We start from the raw sequence: 23379 nt of genomic DNA, 5'->3' as shown, positions 1-23379 counted from the left end.
CCAAGCCACCGCAGCTCTTCGGCCTTCGCCTTCCCCCAAGCCACCACAGCTCCACCGCAGCTCTTCGCTCTCCGCCCTCCCCCAAGCCACCGCAGCTCCACCGCGTCTCTGCCTCAGACTCCCTCTGCTCCGTGCCTCTGCCTCGAAACGGTAAGTTCTAATTTCTAAACTTCAACCGCAATGAATCTTCAGTCTGCTAAAATCAATCCCAAAACCATGTCATTGCTTGATACCCTTTGAAACCATGATGATCTTCTGTACAAAGGAAACTAATTTCATTGTAAAGATTCTACCTTTAATTCATTTTCTTACAAATTCCATTCAAATCGATGGAATGAGAGATACGATTGGAAGTTTGAATTTGTATTTCATTATTTTGGTTAGTGGGTAGTTGGGTACTGACTACTGAATCTGCTGATCTATTTTGGATACATGAATTGGTGTTGATTGTTGAAACATTGATTATTGGTGTTGGTGTTGATGTTGATTATTCTTCAGTTCTTCGCATTGTTCTTCTGTTTGAAGAGAAGAAGTAACTGTTGATTGTTAATGAATTAATTACTAATTATGCTTTTACTTCTAAGTTTGCTGTGAATGTGTGATAGTGTGATTTAGTCTTGATTGAGTGAAATTCCTTCAAGGAGGCGATATGATGCCGGGAATTGCTGTTGGTGGTGCTGTCCTTATGGGTTTGGTGAATTACATGAAAAAACGGGAGTCTAATTATTATTTTATCAAATAGGGGAAAACTTGGAAAAGGAACCGCGCATGGTGGAACTTAGAAACCAGGTAGGGTTTATAACTTTTTGGTTTCTCCTACTAGTGGCAATCTCAGTGCTAAAAATTACATGTGTGTAATATGCTAAATTTGAACTTTGATTTTGACGTGAGCAGTTTAAAGATTTGTTTTTATTAGATCATGCCTTTTCAAAACTTGTCCAATTTGAATATACCCTTCAACGTAACTGTTCGTTTGCCAACCAGTTTTTTCCCTGTTCATTTAATAGCTTTAAATCTGATGCGAAGGCATGACAAGGTTTTGTTTGTGTGCCAAGTTGTCCTTCACCTAGAGATTTAGTCCTATGCTGGTACTCTTAAGAACTACTCTGGTTTCTTCTAGATCTAGTCTTGCGTAGTTATATGAATTTGAACCAACTAGCAAATAAGATGAGTGATATATATATATATATATATATATATATAATCACTGTTAAGTGTTCTTGTTTGGGTATAAAACTTATCTTCTTCTATAGTTCCGTACCCTTCTATCAATGTTAAAATTTCTATGTCCTTAAATGGAGTTTTTTTTTTTTCCTTCTTATTCATATATGCAATCCTGCTTGCTCAGTAGTTCTTATTCTCTAGTGTGTGATGTTAGGTTTCATTGGTATTGATGCAATTGTTATCAAACATGGTAATGATAACAACAGCACAATTGGACTCAATGTACTTCTATCTGTCTCTGTAGTATATTAATCTCAGGAAAATGTAATTTATTTGTTACTTGACTCTACTATTTTTCTTTATAAATATCTTCATTTGCAATATCTTTTTTACTGTACACTTGGACATATATTTTGACTATACTAACAGCATCCCATTTTTCGGAAATTCATAAAGTCATTTATTCAAGGCTTCCTCCCTGGAATTTCTTTGAAGCTTTTTTTCTGATATTTCTTCCTTCTATATTGGTGATAATGTCCAAATTTGAAGGATTTACTAGTATATTAGCCTTAGAGAGGAGATCTGCTACTAATTATCACAAAACTCAGATTTATTAACATATTTCTTGGGAGCATAATCACTGGAACTACGTTTCAACAATTGGATAAGTTCCATTGTTGAAAATGAGAAATTTTTTTATGCTCTACTTCTCACCTATAATTGAATTTGATTATTGTTATTATGGTATTTTGTTACTTTTGTTCATTAATTGGTCTTGATCTTGCAGGTGTGAAAAGACTTGTCTTTGCAGCTGATTTTGGCTTCGCAAATCACTTGTTACCAGGGTATTATGTATTAAAGGTACTACACTAGACATGACCTTTTTCTTGAAACTTACTTCACACTATGAATAAACTATGAGGACATTGAATTCTCAGTAGTAGGTTCTATTTCATTAGAGTTTCATTTGCTCTTTTCGAATGCAAGTCATGTTTACTTTAGATGATGTTTTGACTGTAGGATCCTCTAAGATATTGGTAGGTGTCTGAAACTATTTTTGGTTTTGGTTCTGTTTGCTGGAGTTTGAAAGGTTTGCTGAAGTTTCCAGAATCTAGTGAAGATGGAGAAAAGACGCTTTCCAATCACCAAGTATTTCATAGTTTGCACTTCAGTATATAAATTTTGCCTATCAGACATGAGCTTTTTGTATTTTAATTTTGTGAATTTTGAACATTGCTGAGATGTATGAAATTAGTTAACATTTTCTTTCTGTAAAACTTTTATCCAAAAATAAATAAAAATTGGCATGCAAATATGCATGCCAATTTTTTTTTTTATTTATAATCAACACTTTTGCGACGGCATTTTTGCCGTCGCAAGTGACTTTTGGCGACGGCAAAAAGCTTCCGTAGCCGTTGGTGGCGTCGCTAATAGCATTGGCGACGGCAATTGCGCCGTCGCAATATTCTTGCGACGGCAAAGATTTGCCGTCGCAAAGGTGGTCTGCGACGGCATTTTGCCGTGGCTAAAAATATTGGCGACGCCACCAACGGCGTCAGAAGCTTTGCCGTAGCAGAGCCGTCGCAAATGCTTTTTTGCGACGGCAAAACAGCTTTTTGCGACGGCAGGCCGCCGTGGCTGTTGCAATTTTTTTTTGTAGTGAGTTAAGGGAAACCGCTGAACACTTGAAATCCGATTTTGAGATGAAGGATTATGGGAGAACACGATTATGTCTCGGTTTGGAACTTGAGCATCGTGTTGATAGATGTTTAGGCATTTTGACAAGGTCAAACCTTCAAGCACCCCCATGATCGTCCGTAGTCTTGATCCTGAAAAGGATCCTCTTCGTTCGAAGGATGATGACGAAGATGCGCTAGGGGCAGAAATGCCCTAGTTAAGTACAATAGGCGCATTATTGTACATAGCTCAATGCACAAGACCGGACATCTCATTTACCATAAACTTGTTAGCTAAGATATAGCTCTGCGCCAACGCGACGCCATTAGATTGGTGTAAAAGATATCTTTCAGTACTTAAGATGTACAATTGATATGGGCTTGTTCTATCCCTACAGAGAGATGATGGATTCGGACCCATCACACACCAGGAACGCCGCCAACACTGGCCTGCATCCACTATCCCCATCCCAAAACGACATGTGTTTTGGAAGGTTTAGCTGATGTTGGGTATCTCTCTGACCCACACAAAGGTCATTCCCAAAATGGTTAAGTGTTCACCATGGGTAAAGACCGTGATATCTTGGAGGTCTACAAAAATAGACCTTAGTCGCTATATCTTCGAACAATGCAGAGACTATTGCTCTTCACGAAGAGATTCGTGAATGTATATGGATTGGATCCATAATTACGCATGTTCGAACAATTGTGGTTTGAAGTCTACCATAGATGAGCCTACGAGCATTTAGGATAATGCAGCTTGTTTTGAACAAATGAAGCAAGGCTACATCAAAGCGACAACACCAAGCTTAATCAGCAACAACAGACTCTCCTCAAGATCAAAATGAATTAGGTTCGATCTGAGGACAGTGTGGCAGACTTGCTCACTAAGTCATTGCCTAAATTCCACTTTCGAAGTAGTTACTACAAATAGAACAAAAGTTACCACTTTTACATCAATTGTTGTGGGTTGTAGTAACATGTGTAGTCATTGTAGTAATCATTTCATTAATGATAATGAAAAAAATTTTACCACTCTGACAACAAATTTATTGTCACACTTGCTAAATTGTCCACAAACTAGTACATTAGTTTAAGTGGAGTAATTACTACAAATAGAACAAAAATGACCATTTTTACATCAATTGATGTGGATTATGGTAAAATGCATATTCATTGAAGTAATCATCTCATAATGATAAAAACATAAAGATTTACCACTCTGACAACAAATTTGTTGTCAAACTTGTTAAATTGTCCATAAACTAGTAAGTAGGTTGTAGGGGGAGTAATTACTACAATTAGAACAAAAATGATCATTTACATCAATTGTTGTAGTTTGTGGTAAATTGCGTTGACTGAAAGTAATTACAACTTCGACGATGGAAATTACACAATATATTACTTAAGTTACGCAAGGGAGAACTTCATTACACCAATGAGAACATACGTGCTTTTAGTCCAAATATAATGGTTTACATATATGATAACACATTGTGGTAACATTTGTAAATTAGTTCAAAAAACAATAATAACAAGTTGTACGTGAAGTAGTTACTACATCTAAAACAAAGATTATCTATTTTTACATTAATTGTTGTGGTTGTCGTAAAATGCATGTAAAAATAATTATATTTGGTTAAGGAAAATACTAATGCTATAACTAATTAGCAATAAAGACCATTTAATTAATACTAATTCCGTGAGCCTAGATTAGAAATTTTTTTTTTTAATAAGGAAAAAACATAAATGTCAATAGTGTAATTGTTAATTGATAATCAAACAATATTAATTGACTAATGATAAAATTAATTAGTAATAAATACTAGCTAACTAATAGTAATTGGCTAAGGACTAAACAGGTTACCAAATTTTAAATATTTTGGATCATTGGATATATTACTAATCCAATGGTCTAAAATGTTTAACAAAATAGGTGTATGACAAACATCCGGGTATGGGGTACCTAAGAAAATTCCGAGTTTTTGGGGGTCAGTTCTGTTTTTCTTTTGTCGTCATCGGCTTTAAAGGCTTCCAATTTGTCTAATAATTTCTGTTCAATGTGGTTTTGTTGCAGTTGGCTACCATTTGATTGGATCCAGTGAAGCCTTCAAGCTACAAAATTTTCTGCACTAACATAAGATGGTTCTCTGTTATGGAGGTTGATATGCACATTGTGCTAGATTTTGCAGACGTCAAGAGTGAGTACCATCATGGAGGTTGATATGCACATTGTGCTAGATTTTGCTGCTCTCATTTCAACAATTTGGGTCATTTATATGATACGGTTCAAACTGAAGTCAATCTACATAAACAAACTCGACAACTTTTGCTTATTTGTGATAAAGATCTTTTGCTAACTTTGTTTGTTATTATTAACAAAAGTATATAATGTTTTTACTTTTCTCCCAATAACTCTGTGCTTCTCTGTTATGTAAAGTTGTAAATGTAAATGTATTTTGCAATTTATATTCCGAATGTTGCTTTATGGGTGGCATGTCTAAAGACCTAATATCTCTGGCTTTTATTGATCAGATACAGGCAAATAATAAACCCGCAGCAACGTGTGGGGATGCTAACTAGTGTAGTACTAGTTGACAACATATCCATTGAACACCTTCAAGGATAATTATTCAAAGCAGATTAATTAAAGAACGAAAAACCAAAAGAAGAGGAAGCAAGTGAAGAACAAATTGTTCTACTACTGGCGTTATATATTCTCATGGCTTGGGAGCAAGACCAGCCTTGAGCTTTTGAATGGTGGCTACATCAGTCTTGAAGGACAAAGCCAAGACATTGTCATCGATGTTGGTGGCGAACAAAGTGGTAGGGATTGACACAGTTCCGGCACTTGCACTTCCAAAGGCAGAAACTGCCAGAGCCGAGTTTTGTGAATCGGCATTGTACTGGTAGTGAACAAGGCCCTTGGGAAACACAAACAGGTCGCCTGTCTGAAGAGTCTGAGTAAAGAGGTTGTTCTTTGTGTCGACAAAGCCAACTTCAAGGGTACCGTCAATAAGGAAGAGGAGCTCAGCAGAGCGAGGATGAGTGTGTGGTGGGTTAGTAGTGCCAGCTGGGAATTCAAGGACGGCATATGAAACACTCTGCCCATTGAGAGCAGGAAACTCTGCCAAGGTTGCCTTCAATACTGTGAAGTTTTTAGGCTCGTCTCCACCAACAAGAACACGCATTCCCGTGAATGTGAAGAAGTTTCCATCTACTGTTTTATTTGGGGCAATGAAGTCGGTAAGAATGTCCGGGTCTGCGGTTGCCATTTGAACAATGGCAAGTGAAGAAATTAGTAGTGAGAAGAATTTGAGGCTTGAAGTTCTTGAAGCCATGGTTGGAAACTTGATTAATTATGTGAAGATCGACTTGTGATATTGGGTACGTAGTTGGATGAGGTTCTTCGGTTTCCAGAAAGACATTATTTATAGTTACAGAAAAAAGGCAAGAGAGTTTGTTTTCTTGCATGGAGCTATATCTGATATCAGCTGGAGATGAACATTCCAATGTTTCTTGTTGTAGTTGTAGTCGTACTGTTTGTTTTTCATGTTTTGAAGAATGTACCCAATAACATTGGAACCTTTTCTAATCTTCTCCTCACTAAATTTCAATTGCAGAAGTATATGCTTAAATTCGACGATCACATCTCTAATATTCTTTTAAAGGACTTCACTTTCAGTTATAAAAACTAGAGCCAGAGAATACGCTCGAGACGTACAGTTTTAAGTTTAAACCCTTATTCAAAGAACAGAAGTTAAACAATTTGATATTCATGCATGTTAAGATAAATTAAAAAAGATCAACACAAGACTATTTAGGAAACAATACAGCAATCTACTTAATCTGTTATTGCTCTAATTATGACAGAACTATTAACTTCTCGGCTCGATTTCCTTAGTGTCCCCAGATAAGTCTTCACTATTTGTCCATTAATGAGACATGCATTGAAGTTTGATTATGAGGTAATGTTATTTATTTATTTTTTTTCTTTAAAGAAATTGGGTGTCAATTTATTAATAGAAAATGTGGTCAGCAATACACAGTGACCACCTCTGAAGGGCACAATCGACTTGCATCACTATTTAGGAAGTCGTAGAGCAACCTACATAAAGCTAGTAACGTAACAATAATAGAGTTTTCTCTGAGCAATTCAAGATCCTGAGTCAGCATGCAGCCTGAAAGACCTTATTACAAAACACTAACACCAAGCCCAAAAATTGAGGCCCAAAGCCTAGATCCACCAAAGGTAGACCCAGACCCATCTCAGCATCAAAACCCTTGATCCGACCTTTCACAGCAACAGAACTCATGAACGGGGCAACTCCGGCCGCGCCACCACGCACCAATCCCGACTTGGTATTGCCGCCGCCTGCCATATTATGAGGTAATGTTAAGTTGTTAACAAAAAAAGAGGTTTTTAAGTTTCGTTTTGACTTATTTGTCAAATCTTTAGTTCTTTCCTGGTCTGCTTTTCTTGCAAAACAATGTTCACATATTCTCTCTAGTATTTATCAATTAATGGTGTTTGGCATTTATTTTTGCATCCTCATCTTTGACAGAGTCAGACACGTTAGGTTATCTGACAAGGTCTGCTACATTTGTATCGACACAAGTATTGGCTAACTTGGACCTCATATATAAAACCGACTTAAATTTGAGCTTTGCTTGGAACTAGCTACTATTAAAGTATTAATAGCAAAGAATGTTGTGAACTGAGACCACATACGCAATCGAATGGATGAACCAATGAACATCCAAAAGAAAAGAAGGTCTAACCCCAGTTTTATTTCAATATAACGATGGTGGCAAGCAGAAGTTGTCGAGTTCATGGTATCTATTTCAAGAAAAATGAATAATAAACAACTGCAGAACTCCTACTACAACAAGAAAGGCATTGTATACATCACCAGTTTATATCAGAAAGGCCTGCAGCAATAATCTATTTGAAACCCCATTATCTTTCTTTTATTTGACGCGGTTTCAACCCAATTGAACTCTATAAATAGTATCTGCATTATCTAGCCAGTATCGCATCCAGCAATACCACAGCACACATCAAAAGATTAATCCAAGTTCAAACCATGGCTTCAAGAACTTCCAGCCTCAAATACTTCTCGCTACTAATTTTTGCACTCGCCATTGTTCAAATGACATTGGCAGGAGATCCAGACATTCTTAGTGACTTTATTGCGCCTCCAAATGGAACAGTAGATGGAAACTTCTTCACATACACCGGCATGCGTATTCTTGTTGGAGGAGACGTGCCCAAAACCTTCACAGTACTGAAGGCAACCTTGGCTGAGTTCCCTGCTCTTAATGGGCAGAGTGTTTCATATGCCGTCCTTGAATTCCCAGCTGGCACTACTAACCCACCACACACTCACCCTCGCTCTGCTGAGCTCCTCTTCCTTGTTGACGGAAGCCTTGAAGTTGGCTTTGTCGACACAAAGAACAACCTCTTTACTCAGACTCTTCAGGCAGGTGACCTGTTTGTTTTTCCCAAGGGACTTGTGCACTTCCAGTATAATGCTGACTCAGAAAACCCTGCTATAGCAATTTCTGCCTTTGGAAGTGCAAATGCAGGAACTGTGTCAATTCCTACCACTTTGTTTGCCACCAACATCGATGACAATGTCTTGGCTTTATCCTTCAAGACTGATGTAGCCACTATTCAAAAGCTCAAGGCCGGTCTTGCTCCGAAGCCATGAGGACAGAAATGGTTCAACAACAAGCTTGATATCATGGTTCTTCAGTTCTAAATTTGTTTTTATTTGTTGAATTCTTTGAATTGCTCTACATAATCACCCTTGGCGTGTGCGTTTAGATGAAATAATTACTAGTTCTGTAAAATTTTTGAAATAATGGAATCTCCAACTCCATCAATTAGAATTCCTCATTTCTATTTAAATTCCATCATTTTCTTCATCCAACACATCATTTATGTGGAGGAAGGGTATATATGTCAATAAGTTGATCATAAATTTACTATTACAATAATATTGATTATCACAGGTCATTTCTTGCCAACTAAAGAACCAAACTAATAATATATTAGCCAAAGTTATAACACCACAAAACCCTAGCTGCCTAGAGTGAGTGTACGTCAGAGAGCAGAAAACTCTAGGTTTTTTTTGTGTTTGAATTTTGCGATCATGGATGCTGTGGACGAGATGGCGGTGAGGCCACCACGAGGAGAGGGCTTGCGCAACTCACAAACTTACTTGGTTGGCAAGCTTTTGACAGCTAGGGCTTTCAATAAGCAATCTTTCATGAAGATGTTCAGAAGGGTTTGGAGACTCAATGGTAGATATACGGTGCAAGAGCATGATGACAGGTTCCTCTTTACTCTGTCTAACCAGTCGGATGGGAATAGAATACTTCGAGGAGGTCCTTGGGGCTTCGATCGTGCGCCTGTTGTTCTGGCGCCATATGATGGTGTTGGGCAAATTGGGGCTGTACTGCTGAATTCACTGGCTTTTTGGGTGAAGATCAAAGGCCTCCCTCAGGTGTTCCATTCTGATAGGTGTCTTCGTAGGCTGGGCTACGCCCTAGGGCGGTATTTGCAAAAAGACACGATTGAGTTCGACACAGGTCGAATCCGGATTTGAGTGAAAGTGGATCTCACACCATGTCAATAAACCCATCAGACAACAGCCGAGGGCTGTTGTCTGATTCAGAAAATTTCTGTTGTCTAGTAGCCTGATATCTCTTAGGCTTTCAGACGACAGATATTACCCGTTATCTATATTTCACTCAAACAACATAGGCCGGCCAATAATCTGTTGTCTGATTGTGTCGAGATATGCCGAATTATGACTTTCTGAGGTTGAAGATGTTATCAAACGACAGTATTATGTTGTTGTAAAAGATTCTGGACAACATCTATTCATAAAACTCTATCGTATGTATTTCATTAAGACGACAGAAATCTGTGGTGTGAATATATAGAGTTTTGATCTATCTTGGTTATTTTCTGTTGTGTGAATCAATTGTGGACAACATATATTTGTTATGTTCTGTTGTTTCTTTTTAACTAAAATGACAGAAATATGTCGTTTGAATATGTAGAGGCGTGAACTTTCTTGGGTCTTTCTGTTGTGTGACTCAATTATGAACAACATATACTCATAAATGTTGTAAAACGAACATAGAAAGTGTTTCATGCAGAAAATGGAGAGAGCTTTGCTTCAAAGAACTTGAGAGAGAGAGAGAGTTTAGATGCAGAGAAGGAGTGTAGTATTTTCTGTATTCATCCTTATAACATGGATGAGAAATGGACTACATATAGTGGAAGATAGGGAACATGTAGCCTAAAGTCCTCCATAAAACAAGGACCCCTAAAGTCCTCCATAAAACAAGGATTCCTAAAGTCATCCATAAAACATGGAAAGGGTAAGCCTATAACAACATAATGATTTACCCTATATCTATTTACATGATATAGCCATAATGATTTACAACACTCCCCCTTGGATATTTCATGTCAATAGTGTTGCATGGGTTGTGCGCTTCTAAGTTGTCTCATCAAAAACCTTGCCAAGTAATAAAAACCCTGTGGGAAAAAAAACAACCTTGGTCGAAGGAGAAAAAGAGCACAACGCGTATGAGTGTGGAGTAGTAATATCACAGCTTCGGAGATAAGTGGAGTCTTCTTATTAGCATCATAAGTAGGTAGTATGTCTACGAGAGGGATGCATTTAGATTTGCTACACCAAAACCTTGCCCGGTAAACCCAGTGGGAGAAACCCGTGGTCGAAGGGAAAAGATGAGCAAATGCATATATGTCAAATCAAAGCATCTTCAGGATGTAGTATAAGTGGGGTGACCATTCTAAAGATGTGCCTCGTTAAAACCTTGCCAGGTAACAAAACCCAGTGGGACAAAATAACCCTGAACGAAGGACGAAAAGAGTACACGATGGTCAAGTGTATATGCTGCGGGATACTCCCCCTGATTTCGACTCCCCCTGAAAATTACATGTTAGGTAATTCAGATAGTTTACGTAGACCAATACCTTGAACATGCTTCTGGAATGTAGACTTTGGTAGTGACTTGGTAAAGAGGTCTGCACGATTATCTTCAGATCGAATCTGCTTGACTTCAATCTTCTGATGCTCCTGTTGTTGCTGATTGAAGAAGAACTTCGGTGCAATATGTTTGGTGTTGTCTCCTTTGATGAAACCCGTCTTTATCTGCTCTATGTAAGCAGCATTATCCTCGTAGATAATGGTTGGTTCATCAGTGGTGGAATGCAGTCCACATGTGCTTCGAACATGCTTTGTAACGGCTCTTAGCCATGTACATTCACATACTGCTTCTTGAAGAGCTAGTATCTCAGCATGATTCGAAGAGGTAGCAACAAGTGTCTATTTCGTAGACCTCCAAGAAATTGCAGTATTCCCAATGGTAAAGACATAACCAGTTTGGGAACGTGCCTTGTGCGGGTCTGATAGATAGTCTATATCAGCATATCCAACAAGGCGAGCATCATTCTGAGGATCAAGGGGGTTTGATCCATTCCTTGATGCGTAGGGATAGAATAAGCCCATATCCGTTGTACCTCTAAGGTAGCGGAAAAATGTCTTTCATGCCATTCCAGTGGCGGCGTGTTGGCGCAGAGCTATATCTAGCTAACAAGTTCACATCGAATGAGATGTCCTATCTAGGGCATTGAGCCAAGTACAATAATGCGCCTATTGCACTTAGATATGAGACTTCTGGTACCAATATCTCTTCGTTATCATCTGCAGGACGATACGGTTCTCTCTAGACTTCAGACGACCATGGGTGTGCTTGCTTTTATCCTCATTAAAGCATCTTAACATCTTCTGGATGTAATTTGGTTGATGGACCAAAATTTCATCTGCACTGTGCTCGGGCTCCAGGTCGAGACAATAATTTGTTCTCCCAAGGCCTTTCATCTCAAATTCCAACTTCAGGTGCTTTGCGGTTTCCTTGATCTCTTCAGGAGTATCGATCAAATTCATGTCATTGACATAGACCGCCACAATTCTAAACTAGGAACTTGTTTCCTTAATAAACACGCATGGGCATAGTTTATTATTCACATATCCCATCCTGATTAAATATTCACTTAGACGGTTATACCACCTCCGTCTGGATTGTTTCAATCCATAAAGTGAACGCCTCAAAACTAATGGAGAGCGTGTTCCGTGGTCTAGAACTATTTGCATCGGGTATATTAAGTTCTTCAGGAACTTTCAGGTATATTTCTGTATTATGATCCCCCTAGAGATAAGTTATGACCACATTCATAAGCTGCATATTCAGTTTTTCGGAAACTACCAAATTGATAAGGTAGTGGAACGTTATGACGTTCATTACGGGAGAATACGCGTCCTCGTAATCAATCACAGGGCGTTGAGAAAATTCTTGCGCCACTAGACGAGCTTTGTGTATCACAATCTCATTTTTCTCATTACGCTTCCTTATAAATACCCATTTAAATTCTACAGGTTTAACATGGGGAGGTGTAGGAACAACAGGTCCAAAACACCTTTCTCTTTGTCAAGGAATCTAATTTGACCTGGATTGCTTCTTTCCATTTTGGCCAGTCGTCTCTACGTTGACATTATCAACGGAGCGAGGTTCGATGTCATCGTTATTTATAATTTCGGTAGCTACTGCGAATACAAATATATCATCGATGATAATCTCATTCCGATTCCAGATCTCACTTAAGCATGCATAATTTACCGAGATTTCTCTATTCTCGGGAGTGGGTTCAGACGTTGGAGCGTCCCCCAACGTTGTCTCTTCTAGGACGGACCCATAATCTGGAATTATCTCGTGAGATGGATCAGCTGAGATCGCGATGTCTAGTGGATTCGTTTGTGCCGGTTTTACCCTCTTCCGGGGATAAGAATCCTTCGAACCTAGTGGTCTACCTAGCTTCTGGGCAGGGATATGTGACTGGTTAGCCGCCATGGTCGTACCTCGTCCATCTGGGACGACGCGTCCTACAGGGACATCTATCCTTGCAGGCACATTTGCAGTAGGTATATGTGATCTCGTCACTTTAGCTAGATCAGAGAAAGCGTCTGGCATATTTTGGGCTACACTCTGTAGATCTAGAATTCTCCGCACTTCATTATCACATTGTGCGGTTCGGGGATCAAGATGAGACATAGTGGGGACTTTCCACGTCAATTCACGTCGTTCATCAGGAACGGTAACGTTCTTATCTCCCCCTAACGGCGGGAAGACTGTCTCATCAAAGTAACAATCCGCAAATCTAGCGGTAAAGAGATCGCCTGTCAAGGGCTCTAAAAAGCGTATAATGGATGGGGATTCATAACCGACATATATGCCCATCCTTCGTTGAGGACCCAATTTTGTACGTTGTGACGGCACAATTGGCACGCGGACTGCATACCCAAATGCGAGTAAGTGCGAAACATCAGGTTCGTACCCAGTTACCAACTGTAACGCGGAGTAAGGTTGGGTAGCAGTGGGCCTCAACGGGACCAACATAGCTGCATGCAAGATTGCATAGCCCCACGCAAAAACTAGAAGCTTGGTGCACATTACCAAGATTCTATTTGCGAGACCATCTTGGGTGTGAACATAGGGAACTATATGTTCAGCATCAATCCCAAGGGATATGCAATAATCATCGAAAGACTTCAATGTAAACTCTCCGGTATTATCAAGTCTTATAGACTTTATGGGATAATCCGAGTGGTGAACCCTCAATTTCATGATCTGGGTGAGAGTTTAGCAAAAGCAGCGTTTTCTTGTGGACAATAGTGTAACATGTGATCACTTTGTCGATACATCAACCAAAACCATTAATATTTAACTGGTCCACATGGTGGTTGGATATATATGTCCACAAATTTCCCTTGCATTCTGTGCAGAAAAATGGTGATGTATGTACTAGTCTTTGCATATGATGGTCTAGTATGGCATAGCGTGTCATTATATACAAGACCCTTATTCAGAAGGGGATGCACCTGCAATGAATTGAGGATACGGTGCATCATACTTTGACCTGGGTGTCCCAAACGGTCATGCCATAGCAAGTAGTTGCTTAAATTAGTTAGCTTCTAGCTAACAGATTCCAATTTCTCCAATGTACGCTTCTGGCCACACACTTTGGAGGTTATGCAAAGATATTACACTCATTTTTCTCAGTGGTTTCAGCGTGATAACCGTTGGTTCGAATATCCTTAATACTCAATAACGTTCTTCTGGAACGTGGAGATTATAAGGCCTCATTAATGGTAGGTTCAGTACCATTGGACAACATATAGTGGGTTTTGCCATAACCCTCTATCAGGTTGGATTGGCCTGATACGGTTGTCACAGAGGTATGAATAGACAATAAGTTTGAAAAATATCTCCGATCTGGGAATATGGTGTGCGTAATAGCACTTTTAACCAGACAACAAACTTCCCCACAGAATATGCCTATTCATTTATTTAATTCAATGGATCACATGCATGAATAAGTTTATTGAATTAAATATATTCGAACATAACCACATTTCTATAATCCAAAATAATTGAAAACATAAATCACCAAAATCCGAAGATGTTTCATTCATTAAGATGAAATAGATATGGCACAAGGGGCCAATTATACCCATGTCTTCGAGTTCTAATCCTCGGTATGTTCAGTAACTGCCTGAAAATCCGTGATCTCTAGTGTGGAATCGATAGAAAATGACCCTTTAATAAAGTTGGTATTTCGAGTTCCGCGACCGGCGTAATACTCATCTACTGCTTAGGCTATCGCACAACAGGTGCGGGACCAGCAGTCAATTCCTCCACATTGATAACAAAGATCATGCTGATTCTGGTGGCAGCGGGCCGGACCAGTGTTCCTTTCAACTTGGGCTTGCTGAGTTATGGCATCATGGTTCCTACCACGTGGGCCTTGGCCACGTGGAGCCTGATTACATGGCCTCTTGGGCTTTGGCCAAGTGGCAGACGGTCATATGGGCTAATTTCGTTCTGCCAATCATGTCTTGCTTCAAGCAAGAAAATGGTCATTTGATGGTGAAAGTGCTCTTCTAGAGCGACCCAAAGAATCTGTGTATCCTCTTCATCGGATACTCAACTTGGAGTGTTTTCTCCATATGTTTCCTTTGAAAATTATGGCACTCATATTAAAAGCCTCAATGACGACATTGTTAGCATTGATTGTTGATCTCATCTTCTTTGCAGTTAGATGAATTATCACATCTTGAACCACTTTAGATAGTTTCTTCCGGAAACCTCCAAAGAAACAAAGTCAAGTTTGTTGAGATTTGGTATTTCTTACAGGAAAGGAACAAATAATCTTAGTGCTTTGGGTAATATCGTCCATAAGCAACTAATAGGAACTTCAGGTTCTATAACATGGTATGAAAAATCGGATTAAACATGTAAAATCTACTGGTTTTATCATGTGTGGTGAATTTATGAAGGAAACTTCAAGTTTCTTAAATGGCATTATCGAAACTACAAGTTCGATATGTGTATGAACTACTGGTTCATTTAGAACTTCTAGTTCATTAGGTACCTGCATTTTCTACACATATATTCTAGTGCGAAAATTTAGACAAGTAACACAATAATATTGAATAGAGCAAATTGAAATAATATCTCACAAATTGAATAAATGGAAATCACAAATCAATTGAGATATTAATTGCATGCTAGTAATATAACATATTAATTGTCACACAATTATGTGAATAAATGCTTCTGGCAATTAATTACACATATGAAATATGGTGAATTTATTTGCAATAGCCATAATGACATGTACATTGTCTGGGTTCAAATCTCAGTAGAATCAAATCATTTTTCCTTTTATTTGATTCTGCTGGACCAAAGGAATGGGCTTGATAGTGAAGCCTATCGGGCTTAGTCTGCGGGCTTGTGACCCGGCCTTTCATGCGTAATTTAAATGGTGTGTGAGGCCTGCTGGGCTGCTAGGTCCCGCAGAGGGAGAGTGGGCCTGCTGGGCTCAAGCTGGTCTGCCAAGGAATGAAAAGTTATTACTCAACCCTTTTGGTAACTCCAATTAAATACGACCAGGTAAGAATATGAGGTTTGGGTGGAGCGAGGCTCTCTTAAGTACACAACCTCATTGTATCTTGCCTAGACATCACATCGAATTGGGTGAGCCTACTTGGAAAGATTCATAATATTTCAGTGTTGTCAAAACTACAGGTTCGATACTATATGTGAACTTCTGGTTCAATATTTATGTATGAAATTTTGGTTCAATGTTTATGTGTGTGAACTTCCGGTTCGTTAAGTACCTGCATTCCGCACATATATATTCTAATGCAAAGAATTTAAGCGGGTAAAATATTTAAATTTAATATGAGCAGGTAACACCACAAAACATTATCATAATAAATAATGAAGGAAAGATGTATCATTATCACAAAGTCCAAACAAGTATATATAAATATTTGCCACAATATACATGAACTGAAGAAGTTGATAGCTAAATTAAAAGCTACTGATTTTCCTTTTTTCTCATTCAATTATGCCAATTATAGTGCAAGAGAAATAAGTGTCTCTCATAGAGGATTAGGTTAAACTAGATGCTTCAACAAAAGTCATAAATCATGACTGCAGTTCTTACTGAACAACAGTCGAAAGACGAACTGAAACACTAAGCAAAACTACCCAGAAAAATATGAAAATTTACAGAGATGCAGTAAACACACAGGGGTTCCAGCATACAAAATTTGGTGAGTTTTGGAGTTGATTTACTATTTCAAATAAATACTGGAACACAGAGAACAGAAGGTAAAATGAAACAGCAAAATCGGTTTTTGTTTGGAAAAACCTACTTGGTTGTAGAGCTGGTAGAGTGAAGTTGATTGAATGATGAACTGCCTCTTCTCTGCAACCCAAGAGTTATTCACCTCTCCTCTTGTCAATCTGCAATCCAAATCGTAGAGCTATTCGTGCTGATAACGTGTTGTAAAACGAACATAGAAAGTGTTTCATGCAGAAAATGGAGAGAGCTTTGCTTCAAAGAACTTGAGAGAGAGAGAGAGTTTAGATGCAGAGAAGGAGTGTAGTATTTTCTGTATTCATCCTTATAACATGGATGAGAAATGGACTACATATAGTGGAAGATAGGGAACATGTAGCCTAAAGTCCTCCATAAAACAAGGACCCCTAAAGTCCTCCATAAAACAAGGATTCCTAAAGTCATCCATAAAACATGGAAAGGGTAAGCCTATAACAACATAATGATTTACCCTATATCTATTTACATGATATAGCCATAATGATTTACAACAATAAAGTTCTATTGTTTCTTTTTTACTAAAATGACAGAAATATGTCGTTTGAATATGTAGAAGCGTGAACTTTCTTAGATCTTTCTGTTGTCTGATTAGCCTAGGGACTATAGTTAGCCTGCTTCATCTGTGGTTTATGGTGATTTCAGACAACAGACATTTGCTTGAATTTTGTTGTTTGATGTTGATTCAGATTTGAGCTTGTTTTGGTTCTTATGCCTGTCAACTAACACCTCCAATCTTGACATAATAAGATACATAGACACAAGTACTAGCTATAGGCAAAGAATCAGTTATATATATATATATATGAATCTTTATATTAACAACTCCAAATGTACAAGTCATCAATGCATTATCTTGACTAATTACATAGAAACAAGTAGTCAACACAACCTTGTGCCTTGAGCAGCTTCAGTTGTAAGCATTTTCTTCTACTACCTCTGTTCATTCCAATTCTGAAGCAAAGGCTCTTCTCACATGGTGAAATGCTACAACTCTGTCGCCCGCTTTGAACTTCTGAACTCCTTGTCCAACATCGAACCTTTATTATTTAGTCTTGAGCTACCTGATAATTATCCAATGAGTAGGCAATAACAAAATGGAGAAATCCCAATGTACACATAATGTTATGTTAATTAATACAAGAGGCGCACCGCAAACACATAAATTGAACATGATTTAAGCAAACCTGGTATAGGAAAAGTAGCAATCCATGAGCAGAATTGACCCATCTAAGAGGAGTTGAATCCAACCTTGGTGAATATATCTAGGCAGAAAAGTTTTACTCACATAGCCAAGCAGCGCAAATGTGAGCAAGAATATGAACCCTGTGAGTGTTATCTGGCAAAAAATAAAATATCAGCAGTGAGTTCTTTTGGTAAAAAAATTAAAAAAAAGTAATAATATGATCCTTGCTCTCTCCACAAGTCCATTCCATATTCAGACTAGTTGCAAGCATAGAAACTACAGACTTCCCAGGCACTGAAGCTGTGTATTTTTTTTGTTTTTTTTTTTCATTTGCTCCTGAAAAATGTGAAAAAAACCATTTTACCAAAATCAATGCAAGTACCATTTATCAATGTCTACGTATACATGCAATATAGCCTAAAAAGGAAGTGTGTTGAACATGATCACTATAGCAGACCTAAATAAATAAATAAAAGCACAAAACTACCATACCATCTGCAAGCATCTTGTCAAAGCTTCCCTTCTTCTATGCACCATACTCCTAATGATATAACAACCACGTTTTATTAGAAGAAAATCACACCAACAGTTATTTCTCAGGCTAAGTTAAAGTCTAAAATCCAAAGCACAAAATATGAACTTGTGAAAAGTTTAAAGCTTTAATCAATGCAAAATGGTAAAGACTCAAGAGCAATCTAAAGCTTGTGAAAAGTTAGTACATTAGTACATTAATCTAAGGCAGTTACTGTGATTTGAATCCCAAAAACACAGCTAATATTCTATAGTTTAATAGCTTGATTAAACTATTAACAATAGATATTTACATAAAAGACGTAACCGGAAGTAATGCATGATTTCAAATAATTACTTCTATCCAATTAGTTCAAATACAATGGACCATAAAGAAAATGCATGGCCTAATAATGTCTGGGTCTATCTATGTTCCTTTGAATCCTAATGTTCTCACAGGTTTTCTTAACAAATAATTTTTTTAAGTTAGTACAAACCATTTTTACCATATTATATATAAAGATAACGCCAAGTTAGTACAAACCATACCACAAAAACAAGGTCCATATTGTTTTCAGCAGCAGCAACATATTTTTGAATGCTAACTAGTTTCTCTGAACTGTACGAGAGTCCTGAAATGCAAAAATACATCATGACATTCATAATGGATGTGACATGAATGCTTCCAAAGTACAATATACTCACCTACTTTCCGGGAGTTAACAGGTAAATACTGTGTCATAGGGTTCTTGATCATACGCATAAGTTTCTCACGCTTACCAACGGCAGATATACTCAGTTTCTGTGGCAGCTGCACTGCAAGGTGAATTGCAGGATTAAATAAACCACTAAACGGGTTTTCAAGAAAAAGCAAAGAACATGATAGAAGTCAGTTAAACTAAGGCATCGCCACATGGATGGTGGTCAATGTTGGCTGCTCATTACATGCATTTACATTCAACATGCTTTTCTTGTTTTACCGTTGTTAGCTAAGTATATATTTGCATAGCATCAGAAATTAATAAGATAAAAAATGATGATATTCCTCCTCACATTTTATCAGAACAGAAACAATTTATAAAGCATAATGTAAGACAAGGAAATAAGATGGACTTACACATGACACCAGAGAATAGCTTAAACGTCCTTGGGATACGAACATATGGTTTAATCTCAATAAGTTTACCATCCTCGGTCTTCATATACAACATTACAAAACACTATGAAATCCATGTTGCATTAGTAGTAACTATTGAGTTTCACTGATCACCCACATTTTCACTGATCACCCACATAAAGAAACCAAGACACAATAGCCATTTGGTAAAGTTCATAATCTCCAATAGATTGTATGGCTCTGGAGTGGACGATTTCTGGATATCAGAAAGCACAATTACACCTTCCATGATCATTTTCCTTTACAACTCATATCGTTTTTCCACCTTTCTTAGCTCCTTAGTACTTTTTCAAACCGTCTGCCCACTTCCCTTTACATGCTACTTTTTATTCTAATGCATTTGGATGTCATAATAAGGTTATAAACGTAAATACGACCTCCACAAATCAATGTTAACTAACTTCATCACTAAAGAAGTAATTTGTATTTCAATTTTCTATCTCAGATTACTGTTCTATAACTACAAGTAGCAATGCCCTCATACTGCAGCTGGTGCATGAAACATTTGCAAACTATCCCAGTTATTGAGCAAACACATGACTTAGTGATCAAAGAAATTGTCTAAACAAGTAATCAAAATCTCTTTCTCTCAATTCTCTGAGAGACATATACTCGAAAAGACCGAAAAATTAATCAAAATCTGAAGCAAATTTTTAAAAGGATCTAAAATCAAGAGCGAGAAGGAGGATATCGGATACCTTGACTCTTTTTGTGGCCACCACTTGTTCCACTTCATGCACAAACTGATCGAATGAGTAATTGGGCAGCAAATGAGAGTGTCACTCTGTGTACAACCCAATTAGGTTCCCCAAATCCCTAACCCGCAAAAAACATTGACATAAAAACAAAACAAATAAATTAAAAAGCAAAGCAAAGACATGGATAAAACTATATCACTGATAATTTAAGTTAACAATTTCATCACATAGATGAGGAAAGAGCGAGGACCGAAGAGGGAAGGCCATACTGCCACTACCAGTAAAGCAAGAGAAAAAAATGTAGGAGTAAAATTACCTCTTTTTTGAACCAACTAGCTTTGAATCTTCAATTGAACTCCAAATTCAAAATCGGAATGTGCAAAACATGTACAAATTCATCTAGATCTGGAAAACACCAAGAAGCTGAGACCTTGCAAATATATAGAAATAGAGGAAAAAGTGAAAGAATGAGAGAGAGATTGAATACCCATCTCTTCGTGAGTGGAGAAGTGGTAGTAATCAGTGGGCTTGGCCTTGAACTTTTCTCTTCAGCTTTTGGGTTAGAGAGATAACAAGCTCCGCTTAAACCGCCTGTGTTGCTGCCTAGGCAAAGTGAGATGAATACTTAGGGTTGATTCATTGAACAGAACAGTTGGAAGCTCGTCGAGCTTATCGAAGAGGAGTCTACAAATAAGGGAAAGAAGAAGATGGCTAAGATTCAAGCTACCATGAATCGATCGAGATTGATGTTGGATTGGGTTTTCCTTTCAAAGATTTCTGTTGTGTACCAGAGAGAAGATTGGTTTGAGAGCGAAAGCGAGCAGAGAGACTGTTTCTAGGTTTCTATCAGTTTGACGAATTTTTCGGGCCAAAATATGATTAAGTGTTAGACGAATATGTCTTCACGTTGTGCCAAAAAAAAAACAGAAAGGAAGGGGGAAAAAAAAAAAACCAAACAAGTGAGAATCAATCTCAGTTTCTTGCACAACAGAAATCTGTTGTCTGAAACACAACTTTTAGAAACAGTTCCTTTCACAAAAAAAAAAAATCTCAAACAACCAAAACTAAATCAATCTCAGTTTAATGAACAACAGAAATCTGTTGTTTGAAACAAAACCTTTTTCAGAAACCTCATTTACCATGATATACACTATATTCAGACAACAGAATTTTTTCATTCTGTCGTTAAAATTATTCAGACAACAGAAAACCATCATTCTGTCGTCTAAGCTCTGTCGTCTGATGGGTTTATTGACATAGTGTCATGTAACCGATTGTCCTCCATCATTGTTTCATGGTGGAAGACGGGATTGATGTTGACCTGGAATTCTTTTTCGAGAATATGTTTGGACACTGGAATTTGATTGTGGCAAGTTCACCCATGTGGGACTGCCGTGTTCTGGCCGGCCTCTAGATGCGGCTTTGAGGGAATCTATTTCCCCGACGAGGAGAAATCTAGATTAGGTTATGGCTAAGGTTGATAACATCTCAGCGGCTGGCTCTTCCTTGGTGTTCGGAGCTCAGGTAGGTGGAGATGGGAATGGGGGTCTGAATCGGTTTATCCTGGCCTCGACTCTAAAGGCTCATGCTCAGAGGGCGCTTCAACCCAGACAAGCAGGCGAGGGCTCTTCCAGTAGCAAGTTGGTACCTGAGGGTGACGATCAGGAGGTGCAGGGTTCAGAGCACCCGGAGAGTGAAGTCGAGGCTAATGCTGATGGTTTGGAGGCCAACGAGGATGGCGAGACTACCAAACCTTCATCTGGCGAATTGATTGTTGCCATGAAGTCGCCAATAGTTGGTTTGAGGAGGAAAAGATTTGAGGAAGATGGTGTCTCTCCAAAGAAACCAAGGTTCAGTCTAGCTATGGCCAGAACCAATTTGGACAATGTTACTATGGGACTGTTTTGAATTCTTCTCAGGAGAGTACTAAGAAGCGGGTCATCCTCGAGTGCAAAAAACAAGGTGAAAATTGACTGCAAGGTGGTGAAAACCTCACCTATGAAGAAAAGCAAGGCTTCAAAGAAGACAGAAAAATTGGTGAATGGGCTCCCGGAGTTTACTTTGCCAAACGAGAAAGGTAAACCCAAAGCCTCCAAGGATAAGGAGGTGATAGTTGCTTAAGTTGTTTAGTTGCAGTTAGAATAATGTCTGCTAGTGGGAGCTTCTCTAGAAGTCTCTGTAGAAGTACCTAGCTCTCTCGTACCACAATGGTGTGCTTGGCGTAGTAGAGTTAGGTAGAATAGATTGCCTACGAGGCGAGTTGATTTTATTAGCATAGACTACTCGGAGCTTATATATATTGTTTATTGGGAGTGGTCTCTTTGTACTATTCTTTGACCATGATTAAGGGTCATATTAATTTATGAACTCTTTCTTTCAAAAAAACTAAAGAATCAAACTTTTCTCCAAATCTTGGCCAATCAATAGGGAGCCTCAGTAATTCATTCCAAGATCATTGAACTCACTTCTTATTTATCAGAGGAAAACGGAGAACATTTTGGGAGAATTAGTACAAGTTTGAAAGTTTGCTAAAGACCAACAAGAAAATAACAAATATTGATATGTTCATAGCTTTCAATTCCTCCTTCATTGTTCAAGGATGTGGCCGAAACATTTTCATCAATCCCACTGGCGAACAAATTGGTGGGAATGGATTGAATTAACGAATTCACCAACCACCTAAACAAAGTTTCTAGTTACTTACGACAACAGCATTGAATTAGAGCATAGCGATAGTTGAAATTAACTACCAAATGTCCAATAAAGTAACCATGAAGAATGGCTTGAAGTGGACAAAAAGAAAAAAGGCTATGACTCTCTGAGTATGTTGACCCAAAAAAAGAAGTCAAATATATGCCTGAGAAATATATGCCCTTAAAATAGAGTTACATCTTATGCTATCCCATTTTTGTAGTAGCTCATGTGTCATAGAAACTACCATATGAGAATGCATTATTACACGATCTGGCTATTTCATAGACTGCCACATAGTACTATTAACATCTCATGGACTCGGAGGAAAGATATCTAAGAGTTTTTGAGGAACTCTTCTTACTAGAACCTTACAACGTTGATCTATTTGCAAATGTTATTACTTTGTGCTGGCAGGTTTGGAAGACTAGAAACGATGTTATTTTCAGAACAGTTTCTGCTAATCCTAGCTATGTCAATTGTTATGT

The 23379-nt window shown here is 38.1% G+C and overlaps 2 protein-coding genes and 3 long non-coding RNA genes across 6 annotated transcripts; 2 read left to right on the top strand and 3 right to left on the bottom strand.

Moving 5' to 3' along the window:
• Window positions 1-1277: 1277 nt before the first annotated feature.
• Window positions 1278-2413, top strand: LOC133734610 (uncharacterized). Its single transcript, XR_009858427.1, has 3 exons — window positions 1278-1446; window positions 1952-2025; window positions 2185-2413. It is a non-coding gene; the product is annotated as an uncharacterized LOC133734610 (long non-coding RNA).
• A 2928-nt stretch (window positions 2414-5341) lies between these two features.
• LOC133734010 (germin-like protein 9-3) lies at window positions 5342-6228 on the bottom strand. Its single transcript, XM_062161672.1, has one exon. It carries the CDS (start codon window positions 6179-6181, stop codon window positions 5561-5563), a length of 621 nt encoding a protein of 206 aa, XP_062017656.1. The 5' UTR covers window positions 6182-6228; the 3' UTR covers window positions 5342-5560.
• Window positions 6229-7865: 1637 nt separating this feature from the next.
• On the top strand, window positions 7866-8873 carry LOC133734209 (putative germin-like protein 9-2). The gene has a single exon (XM_062161850.1). It carries the CDS (start codon window positions 7928-7930, stop codon window positions 8552-8554), a length of 627 nt encoding a protein of 208 aa, XP_062017834.1. The 5' UTR covers window positions 7866-7927; the 3' UTR covers window positions 8555-8873.
• A 6598-nt stretch (window positions 8874-15471) lies between these two features.
• Window positions 15472-16911, bottom strand: LOC133734110 (uncharacterized). The gene is made up of 2 exons (XR_009858083.1): window positions 16667-16911; window positions 15472-15835 (listed from the first exon to the last, which is right to left on the bottom strand). It is a non-coding gene; the product is annotated as an uncharacterized LOC133734110 (long non-coding RNA).
• A 557-nt stretch (window positions 16912-17468) lies between these two features.
• LOC133728735 (uncharacterized) lies at window positions 17469-20323 on the bottom strand. 2 transcript variants are annotated; one of them, XR_009855979.1, is made up of 5 exons: window positions 20201-20323; window positions 18875-19141; window positions 18308-18356; window positions 17817-17968; window positions 17469-17693 (listed from the first exon to the last, which is right to left on the bottom strand). It is a non-coding gene; the product is annotated as an uncharacterized LOC133728735 (long non-coding RNA). The 2 variants fall into 2 exon arrangements; XR_009855978.1 differs by having other exon boundaries at window positions 17469-17968; window positions 18875-18957; window positions 19031-19141.
• Window positions 20324-23379: the final 3056 nt, after the last annotated feature.

Source organism: Rosa rugosa, chromosome 2, assembly GCF_958449725.1.
Source record: "Rosa rugosa chromosome 2, drRosRugo1.1, whole genome shotgun sequence".
Classification (NCBI taxonomy): Eukaryota; Viridiplantae; Streptophyta; class Magnoliopsida; order Rosales; family Rosaceae; genus Rosa; species Rosa rugosa.
This window is presented reverse-complemented; position numbering and strand designations above follow the sequence as displayed.